Below are 22,443 nucleotides of genomic sequence, written 5' to 3'. Positions count from 1 at the left end.
TAAACCAATAGTTTAGGAATAATTACGCTATCTTCTCAGAGCCCATCAAAAATTTCCTAAAACGGCCTTATTGATTATGGCACAAAAAAAGGTGTGGTATTCAAAATTGGTAACAATTAACCAAAAAACTAAACGGTCTGACACAGATAAAAATAATAATAATCTGTGATGAAAAAATCACTGATTAAGTTTTGAAGGAAGAAACAGTCGAGAACGGGCCCTCGATTTTAAAGATTTTTTCGCAATATCTTTTAACTGAGTTTTTCTAAATGGACAATTTTTTTTCGATAAATCTAGTTAATAACGACAGTATGTTTAACTAAAATTCCCAAACTGAAAGGGGGGCTCCTTTCCATTTTAGCATTGTCGCTCCTGTAGCGCCTTTAAAAACTCACTGAAAGAATAAGAGATAATTCTAACAAACCGTCATTGTGACTATCCTTTTCCGGTACGTTATCGAGTAACGTTTTGAAAGTTCATGGTAGCCTTACTCGAGGGTCGACGTTAATACGTCAATGTCCAGTAATGGATCGGGTGTGTCTGAGTGATTAGTAGTAATTAGTGCTCTGGATTAGGGTTTCTATAGGAGTAATAATGTATGTGAAACTGAACAAAGTTATTTAATATAATTATTTTTAAATTAACGGTCAAATGGAAAAATTCACACCTCCGGCAGGACTCGAACCTGCGACCTTTGGCCTTGCCGGGGCCATCACGCTTCCAACTGCGCCATGGAGGCCAAAGGTCGCAGGTTCGAGTCCTGCCGGAGGTGTGAATTTTTCCATTTTTCCTTTAATTTAAAAATATGTAATATCGCTCGCAGACGTTTCTGCATGATAAAAAACAAATAATAGTATTTTATACAATCGTGATATAATACAAAGCTTTTCAGTCGAGTACCATGTTTAGGCCACGAAGCTTGCTGAGTGGCCTAATAGTAAGGTACGAGAGTGAAAAGCTTAATTATATCACTATTGTATACAATACTTTTTCTACGAGTCATCATCTTCATCATCAATGGACAGAAATATCATCATTCATGCAAGTTAAAATTAATGTTAATAGCGTCGTTCACCGTTGTATCAACATCGAATTACCTAGCAACCAACTGTTTGTAATAACCGTCTCTGATTGGCCGATAACGCGACAGATAAAAAAAATGTGTTTCAGATGCAGAAAAATTTGCCAGGTATCGCAAATTAGTATAGAAATGATATAAAGTTCTATTTTTGAAATTATTATAGTTAACTAAAGTCAACTATAATGAGATTATTATAGTTGAGTTGGAGCTGCCATAGAGTATCCAACACTGAAAAGTTAGCACTTATAGTTTAGTCTGTGGTGTCCTAATTGACATATTACAGTCGACGAGTAGAAAAAGTTATTTAAGCCTCTATTTATAGTGCAAATGGGATATTTGAATTGAATATTATGTTTTCATGAATACAGGAATTTAACAAATTACATTACGAATTAAAAACAACTATCTTTTCGTTAATTTTTCAATCTTGTTCGTTTTTTGAACTTGGTACCTTTTTTTACTCAAATATAGTTCAAAATATATTTTGTAATATCTACATTAATTTGTACACATAGGAGGTTACATTTTGAACTCTTTGCGTTCCCTATGTGCTCATTGTACCAAGATATAACAATGAACCCATATGGGTGAGATTACACAAAACTTAACCCTTTACCCTCGCCCTACATATTACTTATGCACATTTTTACCCACAAACGCTGAAAGGGTTAACTGATTTTACTGAGCTACTTAAAACTTCTCAGTCACAAAAAGGCTAAAGTTACCATATAAATAAAACGAGTTTAATACTTTTGAATGTGACGTCACAAAACGGACAATCTTGTGTAAAATTATCGTCATAAATTGTTACGCCTATTACTTTTAGCTGACGTTTTTCGGGAAGGGGTAGAATAGGCACCTAATTATAATTTTATCTGTGTTAATTTTACAAAGATACGTACGTATATACAAGATGGAAAGTTTAATAGACGAGTAAATTATGACATTTTATTTCGCAATAGACTAGTTCCCTATACCAGCAGTTCTCAAAAAGTTTGTACATAGCCACGTCAGCAACTTTTAATTGATCCTATTTTGTTACTAACATTTAGTACTGTAAGTCGACTTACGTAAGATATATACAGGATAATTGTTATAATTAAGAAAAAATAGATAGTAGAGAACCTTAATGACTGATTGGTAACAATTAGCCAAAAAAACTAAACGGTCCGAAACAGATCATTTTATTGTTATTCAGATTCTCAAATTTCATTCCGATTGGTTAAGTTTTGAAGGAGGAAACAGTTGAGAGCGGAACCTCGATTTTAAAGATTTTTTCGCAATATCTTTTAACCGAGTTGTTCATAATGGACAATTTTTTTTCGATAAATCTAGTTAATAGAATCGTCCCGCGATAAGTTTGCAATGATTTTCACAGCCTCGCCAGTGCAGATGTTATTTTAAATTTTGATGAAATTATGACGTTTACTTAACCCGTGCAGAGGCGGGGCTATTAAAATCTATGCAGACTTATCGTGGGACGATTCTAACACTAGTATATTTAACTAAAATTTCCAAATTGAAAGGTGGGCTCCTTTCCATTTTAGCATTTTCGCTCCTGTAGCGTCTAATGAACATTATTTTACTCTTTTTACGACGTTTCAACCAAATTACTCTGGTTGTGGTCACGGTACTTAGACTGACGTAAGAACAAAATTTCAATAAAGATAAATGCCGATTAATACCTGGGCCAAAGTTTTAATGTAAACATAAACATTTTTTTTTTAACATAAACATAATTAAACATAAGTGTTTATTGTATTATTTTATATGTTGTTTATAAATAAAACCAAAGATTATATAGATAATAATATTGGAAATGTAAACACTGTCTTCACATTCCATCAGGTCTGACTAGGGTGAATCGCCGATTAGTCAGTTAATAGTATTTAGCTAAATGACCAGTGTGACCTGGTCGAAGCGCCGGGAAAATGGCACAATAAACTTCAGTCGATAGATAATGACCCAATGACACGAGGAACTCATTTCTCTTCAAATTACTGTTGAAATTAAAAAGTTACAATACCTTATTTCATCACTTGTTTATTTCCTGTTCTTGTTTTTCTACAGACACTAAAATTTGATTAAACCCCAGGAAATACAAAGTAAGTATATTTAAGTGAAAATATTAACTTTTTACGCCACCGTTCCGTACCTTTTTATTTTTACGCGGCTATCCGGTAAGGTACAGTTAGCATCATAAGTATCCGATCAAACAACGCTTTTGAAGTAACCTTTCTGTAACCGCTGAACAAAAGGAGATGTGTGTCTGGACATTAAAAAAAAAACTTAGTCATTTTTGACCACGAACATGTAGATTTATCTGAATTTTTAGACGGCCCATCAAATCTTGGCATTAAAAAAAGGCGTCAAATTAAAAAAATGTAGGGCTCACCAGCCATTTGTTTTCATAAAAAGCGTACCTAAACCTTGACGTTGGCGGAATCATCGATGAGCCATAGCACTTAAAAATTGATTGAAAATTTAGGGGCGAAAGTTTAATTCCCATAGAAAATTTTGAATTTTGCGTCACTTTTTAGTGCCAAGATTTGATTGACCAAGATTGATTGTTAAGTTTCAAGTTTCAAGTTTCTCTATTTGGCCAAGTAACAAAACACGTTACATCTAGCAAGTAAATTACAGGTCACTGCTAAAACTAGTCATGCAATGTCTTAAAATAGCTTATGTAAAATAAAGATATGTCATATAAGATTTATATTATTTTTCATTTTCTCAGTAAATTCATTGATTGAATAGAACGGATTACATTGAAATCAGATACTCTTCAGGTACCTACGTTGTTTTAGCCGCTACTTTTGTTGCTAACGGTACCTACATACCGCCATGATCTGTCTTTACGCGTTTTAGCCAGATTTACCTTTTGTGGGCTATTGGCACAGCCGTAAAAGGTTTATTCCTTGGAAAGATGGATCGGGGAAAATGGGAACTATTTGGGTAAACATGATCGAAATTGTTCTTTTACCGTGGTAAATATAAGTTGCTTTGTTAACTTCACTACAATTAAAAAAAAAAAAATTCCCGCTGCGTCTGTCTGTGTGTGTGTTTGTTTGCAACTTCCAAAACTACTTAACAAAGGAAGGTTTAGGTTTATACTTTGATAAAATGTTGTTTGAATTGGTTAAAACATTACGCTAGCTCAGAGCTGTACCACAGTCTATAATAAAAAGTACTATGGACGTATAGTATGGCTACCCCCGCTCCCCGCTGAAAGCGCCGCTCGGGTCCGCTATCGGTTACCTCATCAGTTAGATACCGCCTGTCAAAAACGCTACCAGTCGACCTGTCTTATCTCACTCATAGAAGTATGGTAGGCGTTCACATACACGAGCTTAGTCTGTGTGCGTAGGAACGCGCCTCTTTTACATTAAATTTGATCGCCATTGTGTGAGGTGTAGCTGCATACCTCAATTGGTAGAGCATGATTCTTAATTTTAGGATTATAGGTTTATGCTCTAATTTGGGTGCAAGCGTGGGCTCCACGTTGGGTGACGGTTTCAGCCCCACGTTGGACGACATGTTAGACTCTTTTTCGCGTCCCACGTTGGGCGCCAGTTCAGGTCCCACGTTGGGCGACATTTTGGGTCACAGGTTGGGCACCAGTTCTGGTTTCACGCTGGGCGACAGTTTGGGTCACATGTTGGGCGCCAGTTCAGGTCCCACATTGGGTGATAGTTTGGGCTCCAGTTCAGGTCCCACGTTGGGTGACAGTTTTGGCGCCCGTTCCGGTCCCACGTTAGGCGACGGTTTGGACCAAACGTTGGGCCCAGTTTGGGCCACGTTTTGGGCGCTAGTTCAGATCCCACGTTAGGTGACAGTTTGGGTCACAGGTTGTTAGCCAGTTCAAGTCCCACGTTGGGCGCCAGTTCAGTTCCCATGTTGGGAGACAGTTTGGGTCAGGTTGGGCACCAGTTGAGGTCCCACGTTGGACGACACTTTGAGCCACATGTTGGGCGCCAGTTCAAGTCACACGTTGGGCGACAGTTTGGGTCACAAGTTGGGCACCAGTTCAGGTCCCACGTTGGTCGACAGTTAGGGCCACATGTTGGGCGCCAGTTCAGATCACACGTTGTGAGACAGTTTGATTTACATTTTTTATACTGAGGATTTAAGTAGATAAGTATCCGATTTCTCATGATTGAGTGACACATTGAATGACGTTTTTGTAGAAAAATATAACCTTGTATAATATATGTTAGGAATAAATAACGCCACACTCAGGAAGAAATAACGCCTAGCTTACGCTTAACGATTACAACCTGTATGTATAGAGCACATGTTTTCTCGGAAAAACGCTATTTTGATATCATTAAATTTATGATGTACTTTTTCTCTTTCTCACAATTTGTTAAATAAAACCATCATTTTTTGTCTCTTACCTCAGATCAGAATTCACAGGACAGAATAACTATATATTCTATAGAAATAAATATACTTATCACGATTTCATTTTTACATTCTGTTATCGCATAAGTTTAATGCTGAGTCTTTCGCATAAAACAACCACACGCTTTAATACGTATTATATTCTGCTAACTTAGAAGTTTCTCATCCGTTTACTTCGTTTAGCGTTGAAATATTTCCAAGAAAATCGTCTGTACGAAGCAACAAATCCACAGCGATTAAAACTATGTTCAACTCACAGTTGAACTACATCACTGCGTAGCCAACGTGACAATCGCTAAACGCTACGTAAGGGTATCGTACACAGATGTCATATATACCATAGATCAAGCAAACGTATCTACTTAGCGTGTCAAATGAAATCAGTGAAATCCACTGAGTTGTCCGTCTTTACTCGCAGCTTGCAGCTTTCGGGTGTCAATTTTTGTAAGTTGAAGTCAACTAAAACATAAAAAATGCCTCGTTACGTGATATTCAATTGCAACAACACAAAAATTATGAACAATCAAGAGCCTGAGATATATTTAAAATTACAGGCAAGAATCAACTTCAGTACAAAATTTGACACGCTCGGCCCCTATACAAATATATGAATTTGTTTCTTCTATCTAAATTAAGTTCTGTGGTATCGTAGCTCTTCCTGTAGCTCTTCTATCATAGTATAATAATTTGGCACAAAAAATGGTTGTTTCCTGTAGTATTTGACATAAGAAACCAATTGTTTCTAAATTTTGGGTGTTAAAAGTGTATAATGACTACGTATTTTCGATTGAAAATGTGTGTAATGGTTTTTTTAACTTTGGCCACCGAAAACGCTGTCAGCGATGTAATGACGCCAATCACTGACATAATGAACTTTATGCCTCGTACATAAATGTCAGCAAATTTTGCGTTCAATTCGATTGACGTTATTTATTAAGTGAAAGTATACTTTAAAAATGTTTTTTTTTTCGGTTTCCAAATTGTAATAAAATATAGTAATTTCTTTTTCGGTTCATTGGACAATAATTAATAATATAAGATAGACTTTAAACAAGGGTCAAGTAGCCTGTAAAGAAAACTATCATACAGTATGGTATGGCCACTCCATGCTTCACGCTGAAAAGTGCCGCCCACCCACTCTCACTTACCTCACAGGTAAGGTAACTCCTGTCAAGAACGCGACCAGTCGACCTGTCATCTCTCTCATACAGGCATGGTCACGCGATCACCAAGGCGAGCTTAGACTGTGTGCGTAGGAACGCGCATCTTTCATATATTTGATTGCCATTGTCCGAGGTGTGCTACTGTAGTAGCGTGACAGAGCAAAACTTCGGTTCAATTGCCACCGTAGCGTCAACGATTGTCACTTTGCTAGGCTATACCACCATCCTCTAAAGGTGTTCAGCCAACATTATACTTTATCCCTTTTGACTGAGACTTATTTTAGAACGCATCGGTCATACAAGCTGTGTCTAGCGAAGCATTATTTACCTGTCAAGTTCCATTTGAATCAATGTAAAAAGAGCCTAAGTCTCATATAAGTTCCTTTTCAGCACGACTTTTTGTAAAACAGTATCGCAACTGCGAACAATTTTAAAAAGGACGTAAGTCTCTTATGGTTTGCCTGTAGATAAGACCTTTTGTAAAATAATGTTGTAGCTGCGATTAATCCAAGGTATTTTCTGAAAGATTTCTCACGTAGTAGATTGAAATATAACGGGAATTTCTGTAGTACGTTTGTGTAATTGCGCAGTTTAGTTCATGTCGTATTTATTATTTTGTTAAGTTTTGCGGTTTGTACTAGTGAACGTTTTGGTGTAAGCTTTCAAGGATTTTTTTACGACGACCGGTTTGGCTTAGCGCGTAGTGACATTAGTGACCCGGGTTCGAATCCCGGTAAGGGCATTTATTTGTGTGATGAGCACAGATTTTGTTCCTGAGTCATGCGTCTTATATGTACCTATATGAGTGGTATGTATATTATGTGTATCGTTGGCTGAGTTATAAGCGCTGGTAGCCTAGCGGTAAGTACGTGCGACTTTCATTCCGGAGGTCGCGGGTTCGAACCCCGGCTCGCACCAATGAGTTTTTCGGAATTTATGTGCGAAATGTCATTTGATGGTTGCCAGTCGTTTTTCGCTGAAGGGAAACATCGTGAGGAAACCGGACTAATTCCAATAAGGTCTAGTTTACCCTTCGGGTTGGAAGGTCAGATGGCAGTCGCTTTCGTAAAACTAGTGCCTACGCCAACTCTTGGGATTATTTGAGACGAAAAAACATACTGAATGTTATTAAATTTAGTATCTTTCTGCATAGTCATTAAGGTGGATATTTAAAAGAGAAGTTATTTTTTTTTGGTAATGTTCAGTCCAAATTATTACTATACAAATACAAAGGCCATCCTAACACCAATAATATTGGTAAAAATTGTTAAGAAGTTAAGGAAGTAATAATTCTTCATGAAAAAATTGTATGGATAGAAAAATGTGCCTAATAACCATTTTTTTCTTACATTGGTGCTTGGGTACATTAACTAAAATATTAAAAATATCGGGTTCAGAATTATAGAAGTTATATAACTGGATAGTTAAGACAATTCTTCTTGAATGCTTCTAAATCAAATTATAGTATACTAATTTTGATTCACATTTATGATACAATACCATAACAAATAAAATTGTGAACTTTTTAAGAAGAGGTAAATGTTTTGTACATATCACCAAATGATTGAACCTAACACTAGGCTATTTTTTAACTTAAAATGAACTTAAGATTAGTATCACTATTACCAGTACAGGAACTGAATGAGAAGTAAAAGCAACATTGCTTCAGATCTAGATTTCAATAAAAACTGGCAACAAATATTAAATTATAAAAATGCACTTTTAGTGCCAAGTTATACAATAATGTAATGGGCTTGGTTGTCACTATTTTTCCTTATCTTATCTGATAATTATGGCTTACATGAACTACAATATTTACAGAATCTTTACTTGCTAGTGGAAAAAGAACCAAATTAATAGACATGCAACATTCGAAAGTATGTACTATTAAAAAACAAGGTGCCTATATCTGGATAGGTAAATACAATTTCTAGCTAGCTAATGAAATAGTTTTAGGCTCAATACTTTCAAGTTTTGTATGTCTATGAGTTTAGATGCCTTCAGCTATGCACAAAACAAGTAAATTTACTCTCACTTTGTAACATAGTTTTAATACTTAATATTTACTAGCATATTTTTTTTGGGTTTTTTTTCGCTCGTGAGGCTAGCAATGGAATCACTATTATTTAATTAATACAGAAATCCTTGCTAGGACATGAATGCTATCAACAAATGCAGTGCAATATGACTTACCCTATGACCCCAATAAATCAGATTAAGACTTGTGAATATAATATAATTCAAACAATATTTTGAAATTCATTGAATTGCGGAATATTAAATAGAGAGTTAATTATTTAAAACAAGACATAGCTCTATCCTGTCGCACATATTTACATGGCTAACAGGGGAATAGTGGGATACAACTCATCTTTAAACAAATTGATCTTAATAATTGGCAATATTCAAATTAGCATAAAAATGAGGCTTGAGGGCAAGTGTAACTGCATAATAACTAATTTCATAATAATACTCTAGTCAAGAGTCCTCACTGCATGCAGTTGTAATATAAGATTAAACAGGCCTGTACCTAGAGAATCCTTTGGTAGCAACTAACGGTGTAATCTTCTCTAGGCCCTGCCTGTTAGCCTGTACTACTTTTTAGCCTTGGCCGAATGCCCCTGCTTGTTCGGAGGCACCCACCTCAGTGCCGATGGATCTACACACAGCCGAGGCTTCTTGAAATGAGAGCTTGCAAGCTGCTCAGCAACTATTTTTGGAGTTACACAGATCACATGCTGACCCTTCCAATATTTCACCATATTCATGGACTGGAGTGTAGATATAATGTCTGTTTGTGATATTCCTGTCATTTGACCGAGATCTTTGATGCTCAATGTGCCGCGACTTGCACTCAACACTTCCAACAGCACATAGGACCAGTATGATCGATAACTGAGCTTGCCAAGGTCTGACAATGGCTTCTCCGGGCTACCAACCACTTGTTCTAGTCTTGAAAGCTCATAACTAAATGCGATCAGCAGCTTGCCATAGCCTTGTCTCTGGTATGGAGGTAGGGTTAGTATACAAGCTACATTGTTACCTTCAGGAGAGTCCTTCTCTTTAGAAAAGTATCCAACTAGGTGGGCACCCTGCTTGTCCACTTCACACAATATGTAGAATAAGAACTGTTCTATATCAAAATACAATGTTTTATGGTCTAAAAATAACTTTGCTAGTAAACATAGATTCTGGCAATAAATCTTATGCTCTTTTCCATCCGCTTCAAATATTGCAATGGTGCCTTTTCTGTATATTTCACTGCCCTGTGGTTGTCTTGCTGTACACTCACTGAGATGATACCTGTATGTTTTCTCCATTCTCATATATTTTAAGCAGTATTCACATATCCATAGTTTAGATTGTTTACCATATTCATCTGGATAAGGACTAAAATACCAAGTATCGATCTCGTATTTTCCTATTTGAATTTTGTCGATATACTTGACTTTCGTGATAGCTTCATGTTCCTTTTCGAGTGCAGCGGTGGTGGGGTCCATTTCTGCATAGGACTTCTGGACGTGGTTGATCTCGTCATGTTTACGTTTCTGATTCCGCGTTATCTTCCGGCCGGACTTATCGGTGAGCAGGTGGTCGGAATTTAAATTGTTATTCGACTGCTCGCACATGTCAAACCTATCGGACATGACGCGATGGCGGGAAACCCACTCGTCGAGCCTTCGGTCGTAGCCCACATAGTGCACATAATATTCGAAACCGGAGTCCGCGGCGTTGTATCGCGTTTGAATTATCTCCGCCGGGTGCCATGACTCATCTGAACGCCGCACTAAATAATGCTCTCCTATGTCAAGGGGCTGCTCTTGTGTCGATTCCGAGTCTTCCTGATCTGCACTGCGACACTCCGGGTTTGGTAATTCATTATTAACAATGGGTTTTTCCAGTTCTTTATCACCTTTAGCCATAGTTGTTAAAAACTCGATAGTATCACGCAATACCGCGCAACTACCGTTGTGGCTACTGCAGCCAGCCAGCCATAGTACAACCATAGACTATAGAGCGAAGCAGCGCAAATCAACGAGGCGCAAAATGTGCTGCAATAAGGGCCCCCACAGACGGGAGACAAAACTGTTTTGTCTCCGTCGCTCGGTCTATGGGCTAGTATGAAGGTGCGCACACGAGGCGACGCAACTTTTCATACAAATACGACGGAGACAAGTTTTGTCTCCCGTCTGTGGAGGCCCTAAAAAAAATACATGACTAGAGTATACCATACTCATACACAAGTGATTTCCGGTTTTCTAAACTTTACCGATTATAAAATAATACTGTTTTATTGTGAGAAAAGTAACAGCCTTTAAAACTAAAATTAGTTTACATTGTTATCATCAAAAAAAGTAGTGATTCAATGCTCTTTTGGTTAACATATAAATAAATATAGAAAATTTGTAACTCTGATTTTTTAAATATATTTATTTTGTCTATGTTCATATTTTAAAAAAAATGTTCGTCTATGGTTGGTGGTGTTACTAGCTTTGAAGTTTTATCTAAAATTTTAGGGAAAATATAAGTAAATTACATATATGAATTTTTAATATTATTTTGTACCATTTAACAAAACTGAGAATAATATTTACTTTATACATAATCATTAACGTAATAAAGCGTATTCAATCAATAATTACTGACCAACAGCTACAGCTATTAATGAACTACATATATTGGTTTTAGTGATCACAATTAACTAAAAGAAGTTTCTATAAACTTACTTTATCTATTCTATCCTTAAACAGTACTATTAAAATGTTAGAAAAATCTGCTAGTAGACAAAATTATTTGAAAAATCTGGGGGCTCTGCGAATTTGTTAATCTTACATATGGCAACATTATTTTAATGCCGTTGGCAGTCTTTGGAAACTCTTATATAAGAAATGATTGTATGGCGTTCGGGTTCTCAACGTGTCAACATAGAGACATCATAACACATTACTGGCAACACTGGTTATTTTGATGTCATAATTGTCAACCAGGCCATAAAAAAAAATAATTCATAAATGTCATTATGGCGGCATTTCAAATTTAATTTTACTTCAATTTTACAATCTTTTGTCTTTTTATTTTATAATCATATTTTTTTTATTTTATAAGTAATCTTATGTAGGTATGAATCACACTCATTTGTAACTCGTTGCTGTAAAACAGTGAAATGGTTGGCAAAAGCCGATATTGTGAGATTTGTGGAGTGAGAGAACGTCTCCGGGGAGGATTCTTTGCTTGCTTTCCTAAAGATGAACAGCGGTAAGCCAAAATCATTTAATCAAGATAGAAAACTTCTTGACGTAGGCCCTTGGTTTTAAACGTTTAGGGATTTACATAATGTGCTCGCGTGTAGGTAAGAATTTGAATGGCGGCATTTTGTGAACATCAAAGGAGTGAGCCTCCTGTACTTTTACTAGGTACTTATTATATATTCCGTAGTACTAGTTGACTACGGAATCCTAAAAAAGCTTTCTTCACAATGTTCTCCTTTGTTAAAAATGATTGTAATGGTGGTTGATCCCAATTTTTATAATTATATGTATTATTGCTGGCATGGTTGATATACGAATCAAATTATAGCTTTCTAGTAGGTACTAGTCACTGAGCTAGGTCTGCAGGCCGACAGACAGGCATGGAGAAACTATAAGGTTTTCTAGTAGACTACAGAACCCTAAAAACCCTGGATCACTAGGATATTCTTCAACGAAGTTATTTAATTTATATGTTATCTTTAGTTGATTATTTATTTCAGTATCCCCCTCAACATACACTTTTACATAAAGAGTGTTTTTTTCAAGTGGGACAGTATGGGGAAATCCGAAAGTATGAAAGATACAAAGAAACTGTCCTGTTGTAAAAACCTACACCTATAAAATAAATGATCGAAACTAAACTTGCTTACAGGTGTAAAACTTGGGTTAGACAAGTAGGAAAAGAAGATCTTGTTCATATACCGATAGAGAAACTACATGAAGTTCGTCATATTTGTGGTGATCATTTTGCACAGAGAGACTTTGGCAAGACAGGAAAAAGACTAAAGAAGAGAGCCTATCCGAAGTTACATCTTTCAGCACCTCCGCTAACAGAAATCCAGTTAATACCATTCCCTCAACATATTGCAAGCAAACAAGGTAACTATACCTTCTAGTCTTACTTATCCTTCTGTAAGTTATGCCTGACTGGTTGGCGGTAGTTGGTAGTAATTAGTAAACCTGCCTGCTAAGCCGATGGCAGTGGCGGTACAGCCATATAAGCCCAAAAGCCGGGCTTGCCCTAACATTTTTAAAATCGCGCGCTAATATTAGATATTATTAAGTTCTCCATAAGTGAAGCTCACGGCCGACCGACCATACGGTACAGACCACAGCATGTTGCCATGTTTTGCCGTGGCGCTAGTGCAGCGCGGAAGAGCACGTTCACTACGTTCAGCTCTCAGATGAAGGATACTATAGATTTGACACAAGGGTACACCCGTAAGGGACAGATATAGAATAATGGAGCGAATTTAAGAATCACTTTAAAAATGGCTGACAGTTTACCATACACAACCTACGTAATTTGGGCGGATAATAAGCTTGACAAGTCACGTCCTTATTGTTTGCCACAAACTCGTTTGTGGCAGCGGCGGAAAAGTGAAACTATGACAAAGACAAAAAATAACATTTTGCTCTCTGTCACTCTTATTATAATTTGTATGTGACCATCTCGTTCTGTAGTGGTATTATTATTTGGCTGTCTAGTCTATAGTATCCTTTGTTTAAGGTTCAGCTATATCTTGCTCGCTCGCACTCGTTGGCTTGCAATGGGGCTTGCTCTTGCATCCTTTTTTTCCTAGCTTTTAGCCTACATTCTGCCTAGCAACTTATATAACTATTTGTAGGTATATATAGAACATTTGTTCCACGATCCGGGCTTTTGGTATGAAGTGAGGAACAAGATTGAGCGCGCGTTTGATTGACAACTTCAAGTGTATTATTATTTAGTCGAAAGTTTTATTTGCGTTAAGTGAATGTGCTCTTCTTCGTTTTCTTGTTATTAAGTGTTTAATTCGTTTAAAAATCCAATTGACAATGGATGAATTTGTTTCTTGTGACGGTGACAAATGCGTGGTACACATATTACTCGACGAAGGCAAGGTAAAGTAGTTAAATTTTGCCCAAAAACGAGACATTATTTCCGCGCGAAAACCAACGCCCGGCTTGTGTATTTCTCAGAAAAGTGCGGCGCGTAATAGAACATTTTGTAGGGCTGTGAGTTCGAAAATTGAAGATTAAGTAGTTAGATATTGCCAAAACGTACCTTTCGGCTTGCCTCACTTTGAAACCCTAGGCACGCCACTGGCGGATGGTCCTGGGTGCTAATCCCGGAAAGGGCATTTATTTGTGTGATGAACACAGATATTTTATGTTTGCGAGTCATGGATGTTTTCTATGTATTTGTATAATATATTATTTATAATATTGTTGTGAGTACCTACCCATAATACAAGCCTTCTTGAGCTTACTGCAGGACTTCGAGTCAATTTGTGTAAGAATCCATACTACCTATACCTATTATAAGTGGGAAAGTGTGTGTGTTTGTTTGTTTTTCCGTCTTTCACGGCAAAACGGAGCGACGAATTGACGTGATTTTTTAAGTGGAGATAAGTGAAGGGATAGAGCGCGAGCGAAGCCGCGGGAAAAAGCTTGTGTGTCCTATAATTATACCTATAATAACGTATACAACGTTCTATTATTACTTACACGTTGCAAATTATGTTCAGTTTCAGATGCTGTACATCGACTTGATCAAGAGGAACCTACGCACACTGGAACTTTAAATGGTAATGTTCATACTTTTTCATATTTGGTAATCTACTCCAAAGATTTGGTGTGAGCACTAGTTTTATGAAAGCAATGCCACCTAACCTTCTAACCCAAGGGCTAACTAAACCTTATTGGGATTAAGTAGTCCGGTTTCCTCACTGTGTTTTCCTTCACCGAAACGCGATTGGTACTTAATAAGTACATATATCGAATGATATTTCGTACATACTCGTTATTTCCGAAATACTCATTGGTACGATCCGACAGGAATTAAATATGTAGCACCCGCGTGCGAAGCTTTCTCGCGTGCTGTGCTTAAAGAATGGGAAGGTAGAGGATATTTTTTACAAGCTGTGTGCGTCAAAACGTAGAAGCTAAATTTGACCCACTATCCGATTTCTGATTGATCTGAAATTTTGCACACATGTGTAAATCACGTGACATTGCAATATTATGGTATCATGGAGCTGATCTGATGATGGAGCAGAAAGGTGGGCATAGGAACTCTGTTATGAAACGTCGTATCCCCACCGAGTAAGGGTTTTTTAGAAACTACTCGGAGAGCAGTAGATGACTGTGAAAGAAAGGTACAGTCGTCGATAAAAGCTTGTGCCAAAAATGAAATTTTTGCAAAAACTTTAATCATATTTAATGATCATCTAGTTACAACATTTGCTCCGTAATTTTCATTGGATCACACTTTTCAGATATTAGAGACTGTAAAAACTATTAACAAGTTGCAAATTATGTCCAGTTTCAGATGCTGTCCACCGACTTGATCAAGAGGAACCTAATACGCACACTGGAACTTTAAATGGTACCTAATGTTCATACTTTTTCACCGACGCTGAGAATAGGCTAGTTTCCTAATGGTCAAATCAGCTTCTTTTAAGAACTGTTGAAACGATTTGCAAATATGGAATTACTATGAAATACTGAGGAGTGATGTCACGGTTAATTCATTTACTTTATATCTTTCTCTTTGACTTATTTAATAATAATCATGTTTAAACATAACTACTGTCCATATTTTTCTTCTAATTATGTGGTGCTTTATTTCGTGCACTGCATAACATATTTTATTTTAAGTACAGGAAACTAGCCTATTCGACGGAAGCGGTTACCTACTCATATAATAATATTCCGTCGTCTGTGTATGTATGTGTGTGAACTTTCGAGTTTTTCACATTGTAAGAATCACAATGGCGGTTTTTTACGTACCTAGGTATGATAAACCGCTCATAACTTTAATGTCATAATCATGATAGTCGCGGGTTGAGGCTAAGTAAAGCGTTATTTTAATTTAAGTGTTGTTTGATTTTAGCTCCAGTAGCCGCGAAATGCCACCGGCTTACAGACGAACTGCCTGGGCCTAGTAGGTCTTCAATAGTTCCTGAAATACAAAAAAGAAAACAACCTTATCGAAACACCGCTGGTAAGTATAGGTTTAACCGACTGTCTGTCATGACCTTAAAATAACTCAGAGGGTAGGTACTTATGCGCTATTGGGACAAGTCAGGTTTCCTGACGATGTTTTCGTTCACCGATATTTTTAAAAAGATAATTTAACTTCCTAAAAAGTCGCAGGTTTTTACCGCTGGGCCACCAACCGTCCCAATATTTCATTTAGAAGAGTTAATGCATGGTGTAGCGGAGAGTGTGATAAAGCGTAAGTTCGTGCTGTCGGGATAGCGAATAGAGTTTGTGGACGGGGGCGGAGTTCTATGCCACTGATAGGGCGAACTTTTAATGAAATGAGAGATAGCATTGGAAGGGTTAGGAATTTGGCCGCGTATTAAAGAATAACTTTATGAGAGCTATATTTCTCCTGCACTCTAGGGAAGTGTATTACTTATACCATCCCAAAGACGTAAAGGGTGGGATACAGATGTGGATCGTACCCTTAGAGTTTACGGACAAGAAAGCGTACGTACAAAAGTTTTTTGCATCCTCTCCAACATAAGAGTATACTGATGTTCATGGGGACTCCATAAAATAGCATTAGATATAAGCCGACTTGTAAAGGGCTACTGGCATTGCACTTGATCGTGACGAGAAAAACGTAATGAAGTTTTGTAGTTAAGATACGTCTACTGCTACACTCTGCTATACAATCCAAGAATTTATGCAGGATGATCTACTATGACGTTAAATAATACTACTAAACGTTAGACCAATTTTGCCCTCCCCAACCTTATTCTGATTTATAAACACTATTTAATTTCAGACCCAATACCCGCCAAGCGTCCCCGTTTGGTGAACAAGTTGCCTGGATCCAGTGTGACTTCTGAAGATCGAAAATCAAAGCAAACAAATTCAGAGACAGGTAATATTATTTTTATCTCACTAGTTTAAAAAAAACCTTCTATGAGAGTTAAGATTTTATCAATAATATCGTCACTACTTTAAAAAAAACTTGTATCTTCGTCTATCAATAAAAAGAAAATTGTAGTAAGTATGTATGAAATGCATATAGACTTACTGCGTTTTAACTTTGAGGGACAGCGTGAGATACGAGATTTTTTAAAAAGTAGTGACGATATATTATAAATATTACACGTCCATCAGTTATTTAACAGCAATTCAGATTATTACAATTTCGTCTCATTACAATTTCAAATATTAAGATATGGGTATATTATTAAACAATTATTTTATACTATTTATAAGTTATTAGGTAGATCAAAAAACTCTTTTATGTCATAAAAGGAGTAATTCTAAGAGCTATTTTCTTAACTTTTTTAAAAATTGGTAGGTACTGCCTGCATTTTTTATTTCTGCTGGGAGTTTGTTGAAAATTCTAGGTCCTACGTAAAACATGATTTTAGACGACTTAGTCAGTTTGGTAGTATGAGTTTGGAGTTGATTTTTCGAACCCTGTCTGGTGCGGGTGATTTTTTTGAACGGTTATAATGTGTCCAAATTTTCATTGAAGTGTTTTGCCACCTCATAAATGTACTGAGTAGGCAGTGTGAGAATATTGTTCTCTTTGAATAGGTAGGTTCTAAGCCGGAGTACTAGTTGGAACATAAGATATAATGCGCACAGCTCGCTTTTGTAGAATGAAGACACGTCGCCATTCGGCCGCCGTAGCCCATAATTCTAAACCGTAACACATAACTGAGTGGAAAAGTGAGGAACGGTGACGAACGGAGTTCTTTGGAGGGTAAGACTCGAGATAGTCGACCCAAGGCATAGTATGCGCTTGATAGTTTACCACATAATATAAATATAAATATTATAGGACATTATTACACAGATTGACTGAGGCCCACGGTAAGCTCAAGAAGGCTTGTGTTGTGGGTACTCAGACAAGGATATATATAATATATAAATACTTATATACGTAGAAAATACTTATATAATAGATTATCATCTATGTGTGCGTCCCATTTGAGACTGGAATCCAGTGTGATGCCTAAAAATTTGCTGTGTTGTACTTGTGGTAGTGTGGTGGCATTACGACAATGGGCAATAGCCTCCATTAAGTTAGTAAATATCTATAAGGAGTTGATAGAATCGTCCCACGATAAGTGTGCAATGAATTTCACAGCCTCGCCAGTGCAGATGTTATTTTAAACGTCAAACTTTGATGAAATTATGACGTTTACTTAACCCTTGCAGAGGCGGGGCTATTAAAATCTATGCAGACTTATCGTGGGACGATTTCTACAGCTTCCATTAAATTGGGAAGTGTTGGTTATGGGCGACGTAGCCTCTATTAAATTGGGAAATGTCGGTTACGGGTTTACATAGCCTCCATTAAATTGGGAAATGTCGGTTACAGTTTGACATTGCCTCCATTCAATTGGGAATTATATCTGTTATGGGTAAGGTACACAAGTATCGGGCAGTAAAGCAGCAATGTCTCTAGGTGTTAGATGTAGGTAGATTATACATTGTATTAATATATAAGATTTAGTTCATCCACAAGCAAGTCATCATCAAATATGTTCTTGATAGATGGCAAACTAACAGTCAGTAACAATACTAACAATGCTCATCAGTGCGACTGCAAAATCAATTAAATTTAAATCAATTAATAGATTTTAAAGCATTGATCACCTAGATGTTCAGGAGCGAAGATACAAAGGAAAGGGGAAGATCATCCAGACAGAAAGAGAGATGATGCTGAGCTGTTTTTGGGTGTCTTAGAAAAGTCTTGTAATGAACTTTGACTACGATTAGGTTTCAAGGTCTGATGATGAAGCTGGAAGATATGAACTGGAACTAAATGATGGAACATCGTATCATAGATGTTTTTGGGTTTCTTAGAAAAGTCTTGTAATGAACTTTGACTACGATTAGGTTTCAAGGTCTGACGATGGAGCCGGAAGATATGAAATGGAACTATACATGATGGAACATCGTATCATAGCTGTTTTGAGGTTTCTCAGAAAAGTCTTTTAATGAACTTTGACCACGATTAGGTTTCAAGGTCTGATAATGAAGCCCGGAGATAAATACATTTACATTATACATTTCGTATCATAGTGTATTTGCGCTTGTGAGAAAGGCCACGTAATGAACTTTGAACGTTACGTTTTCAACGTTATAACAAACCTATTATTGATCAAAGCGAAGCGAGGGCTAAGTTAGTCATAAGTCATAAGCATTTATTGCATTCATATTTAAGTCTTAAGTAATTAGGTACATAATATGAACCCTGCAAGGGCGCAGCAATCTTAACCTAGGTGCTTAAATACTACTAGGTACAATAGGAACGGTGACGAACGGAGTTCTTTGGAGGGTAAGACTCGAGATAGTCGACCCAAGGCATAGTATGCGCTTGATAGTTTACCACATAATATAAATATAAATATTATAGGACATTATTACACAGATTGACTGAGGCCCACGGTAAGCTCAAGAAGGCTTGTGTTGTGGGTACTCAGACAAGGATATATATAATATATAAATACTTATATACGTAGAAAATACTTATATAATAGATTATCATCTATGTGTGCGTCCCATTTGAGACTGGAATCCAGTGTGATGCCTAAAAATTTGCTGTGTTGTACTTGTGGTAGTGTGGTGGCATTACGACAATGGGCAATAGCCTCCATTAAGTTAGTAAATATCTATAAGGAGTTGATAGAATCGTCCCACGATAAGTGTGCAATGAATTTCACAGCCTCGCCAGTGCAGATGTTATTTTAAACGTCAAACTTTGATGAAATTATGACGTTTACTTAACCCTTGCAGAGGCGGGGCTATTAAAATCTATGCAGACTTATCGTGGGACGATTTCTACAGCTTCCATTAAATTGGGAAGTGTTGGTTATGGGCGACGTAGCCTCTATTAAATTGGGAAATGTCGGTTACGGGTTTACATAGCCTCCATTAAATTGGGAAATGTCGGTTACAGTTTGACATTGCCTCCATTCAATTGGGAATTATATCTGTTATGGGTAAGGTACACAAGTATCGGGCAGTAAAGCAGCAATGTCTCTAGGTGTTAGATGTAGGTAGATTATACATTGTATTAATATATAAGATTTAGTTCATCCACAAGCAAGTCATCATCAAATATGTTCTTGATAGATGGCAAACTAACAGTCAGTAACAATACTAACAATGCTCATCAGTGCGACTGCAAAATCAATTAAATTTAAATCAATTAATAGATTTTAAAGCATTGATCACCTAGATGTTCAGGAGCGAAGATACAAAGGAAAGGGGAAGATCATCCAGACAGAAAGAGAGATGATGCTGAGCTGTTTTTGGGTGTCTTAGAAAAGTCTTGTAATGAACTTTGACTACGATTAGGTTTCAAGGTCTGATGATGAAGCTGGAAGATATGAACTGGAACTAAATGATGGAACATCGTATCATAGATGTTTTTGGGTTTCTTAGAAAAGTCTTGTAATGAACTTTGACTACGATTAGGTTTCAAGGTCTGATGATGAAGCTGGAAGATATGAACTGGAACTAAATGATGGAACATCGTATCATAGATGTTTTTGGGTTTCTTAGAAAAGTCTTGTAATGAACTTTGACTACGATTAGGTTTCAAGGTCTGATGATGAAGCTGGAAGATATGAACTGGAACTAAATGATGGAACATCGTATCATAGATGTTTTTGGGTTTCTTAGAAAAGTCTTGTAATGAACTTTGACTACGATTAGGTTTCAAGGTCTGACGATGGAGCCGGAAGATATGAAATGGAACTATACATGATGGAACATCGTATCATAGCTGTTTTGAGGTTTCTCAGAAAAGTCTTTTAATGAACTTTGACCACGATTAGGTTTCAAGGTCTGATAATGAAGCCCGGAGATAAATACATTTACATTATACATTTCGTATCATAGTGTATTTGCGCTTGTGAGAAAGGCCACGTAATGAACTTTGAACGTTACGTTTTCAACGTTATAACAAACCTATTATTGATCAAAGCGAAGCGAGGGCTAAGTTAGTCATAAGTCATAAGCATTTATTGCATTCATATTTAAGTCTTAAGTAATTAGGTACATAATATGAACCCTGCAAGGGCGCAGCAATCTTAACCTAGGTGCTTAAATACTACTAGGTACAATAGTTTAATACTTAACTACTACAGTACAATAGTGAGATTAAATTATTTATCACATTCCAATCAAATAGACAAATTTTGGTAGATATATATTGTAATATACATACATACATACAATCACGCCTGTATCCCATAAAGGGGTAGGCAGAACACATGAAACTACTAAAGCTTCAGTGCCACTCTTGGCAAGTAAGGGGTTGAAAGAAAACGAAAACTGTGACATTGCAGTGACAGGTATTGAAAGAGAGATTGAGAGATATTGTAATATGTATTATATAAACATAAAAAAACACCCATTACTCAGGAACAAATATCATCAATCAAATAAATGCCGTTACCGGGATTCGAACCCGGGACTGTAGCGTTATAGTTTTGAGTAGATTCGGACCGGCAGGATATCAGCCCCCACTTTACATGTAGGGGGGGTACATATTGGTACCAAATTTCAGCTTTCTCGTGCTTACTGTTACTGAGATTATCCGCGGACCGACGGACGGACGGACGGACAGACATACATGGCGAAACTATAAGGGTTCCTAGTTGACTACGGAACCCTAAAAATATTTTTGGCTTTTATATTTTTCACGTATAAAAGCGTGTTTTTCTAGTGTTTTTTAAACTATACATTTATTTTAGATTGTCAACCTATTACTATAGTAGAGACACTCTTTGAGATGATAATTAAATGTATCTTGCATAAAGAAATGCATAAAGAATTGCGAACGTCACAATCACAACTTTAACGGTGACTGCCGTTTTTGCTAAATTTGTTCTGCGCTCTCTTAATTCGACTGTATTATGTAGTTGGATCCGTGAGTTGGATTACCAACTTATACCAGGTTAAATGACTTGTTTTTTTTAATCTATTTAATCTTGGTTACAGATTGCGACACGAGAGTTAAGGAATTACTGAAGGAATTAAAGAAAGCTAAATCTAGCATACGATCACTCAATAAAAACGCAAAGTTGATAAAAAACTTGGAGTCGCCATTCCTGAAAGAAATTGTTACTATGGCAATCCAAAACCAAAATCGCAAACCTCGAGGTCGCCGATGGACAACAAAATATAAAATCTCCTGTTTGTCTATATTTAAGAGGTCTCCAAAAGCATATCGATATCTCCAACATTTGGTGCCAATACCTAGTATTAAAACGCTACAAAATATTTTGAAGAAAGTCCCAATGGAAGCTGGCATCAGCAAGCAAGTATTGGAGTTTTTGCAGAAAACTGCGGCAAACTTTAAAAAGGATAAATACTGCTCATTACTATTCGACGAAATAGCGATAAAACCGCGACTAATTTACAACGTAGGGAATGATAACGTGGACGGGTTCACAGATTTGGGCCATGGTGAAAGGAGCGGCCTGCTAGCGGATCACGCCTTAGTATTAATGCTACAAGGCATACGTAGAAAGTTCAAGCAACCTCTGGCATTTTACTTTGTCAAAGGTAC

The 22,443-nt window shown here is 36.8% G+C and overlaps 1 protein-coding gene across 1 annotated transcript; it reads right to left on the bottom strand.

Annotated features, from left to right (window-relative positions):
• Nucleotides 1–7,753: 7,753 nt before the first annotated feature.
• Nucleotides 7,754–10,619, bottom strand: LOC125233138 (histone acetyltransferase KAT8-like). The gene has a single exon (XM_048139010.1). The coding sequence runs from the start codon at nt 10,569–10,571 to the stop codon at nt 9,243–9,245; it is 1,329 nt and encodes a 442-aa protein (XP_047994967.1). The 5' UTR covers nt 10,572–10,619; the 3' UTR covers nt 7,754–9,242.
• Nucleotides 10,620–22,443: the final 11,824 nt, after the last annotated feature.

Source organism: Leguminivora glycinivorella, chromosome 14 (assembly GCF_023078275.1).
Source record: "Leguminivora glycinivorella isolate SPB_JAAS2020 chromosome 14, LegGlyc_1.1, whole genome shotgun sequence".
NCBI lineage: Eukaryota > Metazoa > Arthropoda > Insecta > Lepidoptera > Tortricidae > Leguminivora > Leguminivora glycinivorella.
The sequence above is the reverse complement of the archived record's forward strand: the minus strand, read 5'-3'. Positions and strand labels throughout refer to the sequence as shown.

Bases quoted from the DNA above. Each gene is read 5' to 3' on its own strand.
- LOC125233138 (XM_048139010.1), bottom strand. From the start codon at position 10,571: ATGGCTAAAGGTGATAAAGAACTGGAAAAACCCATTGTTAATAATGAA.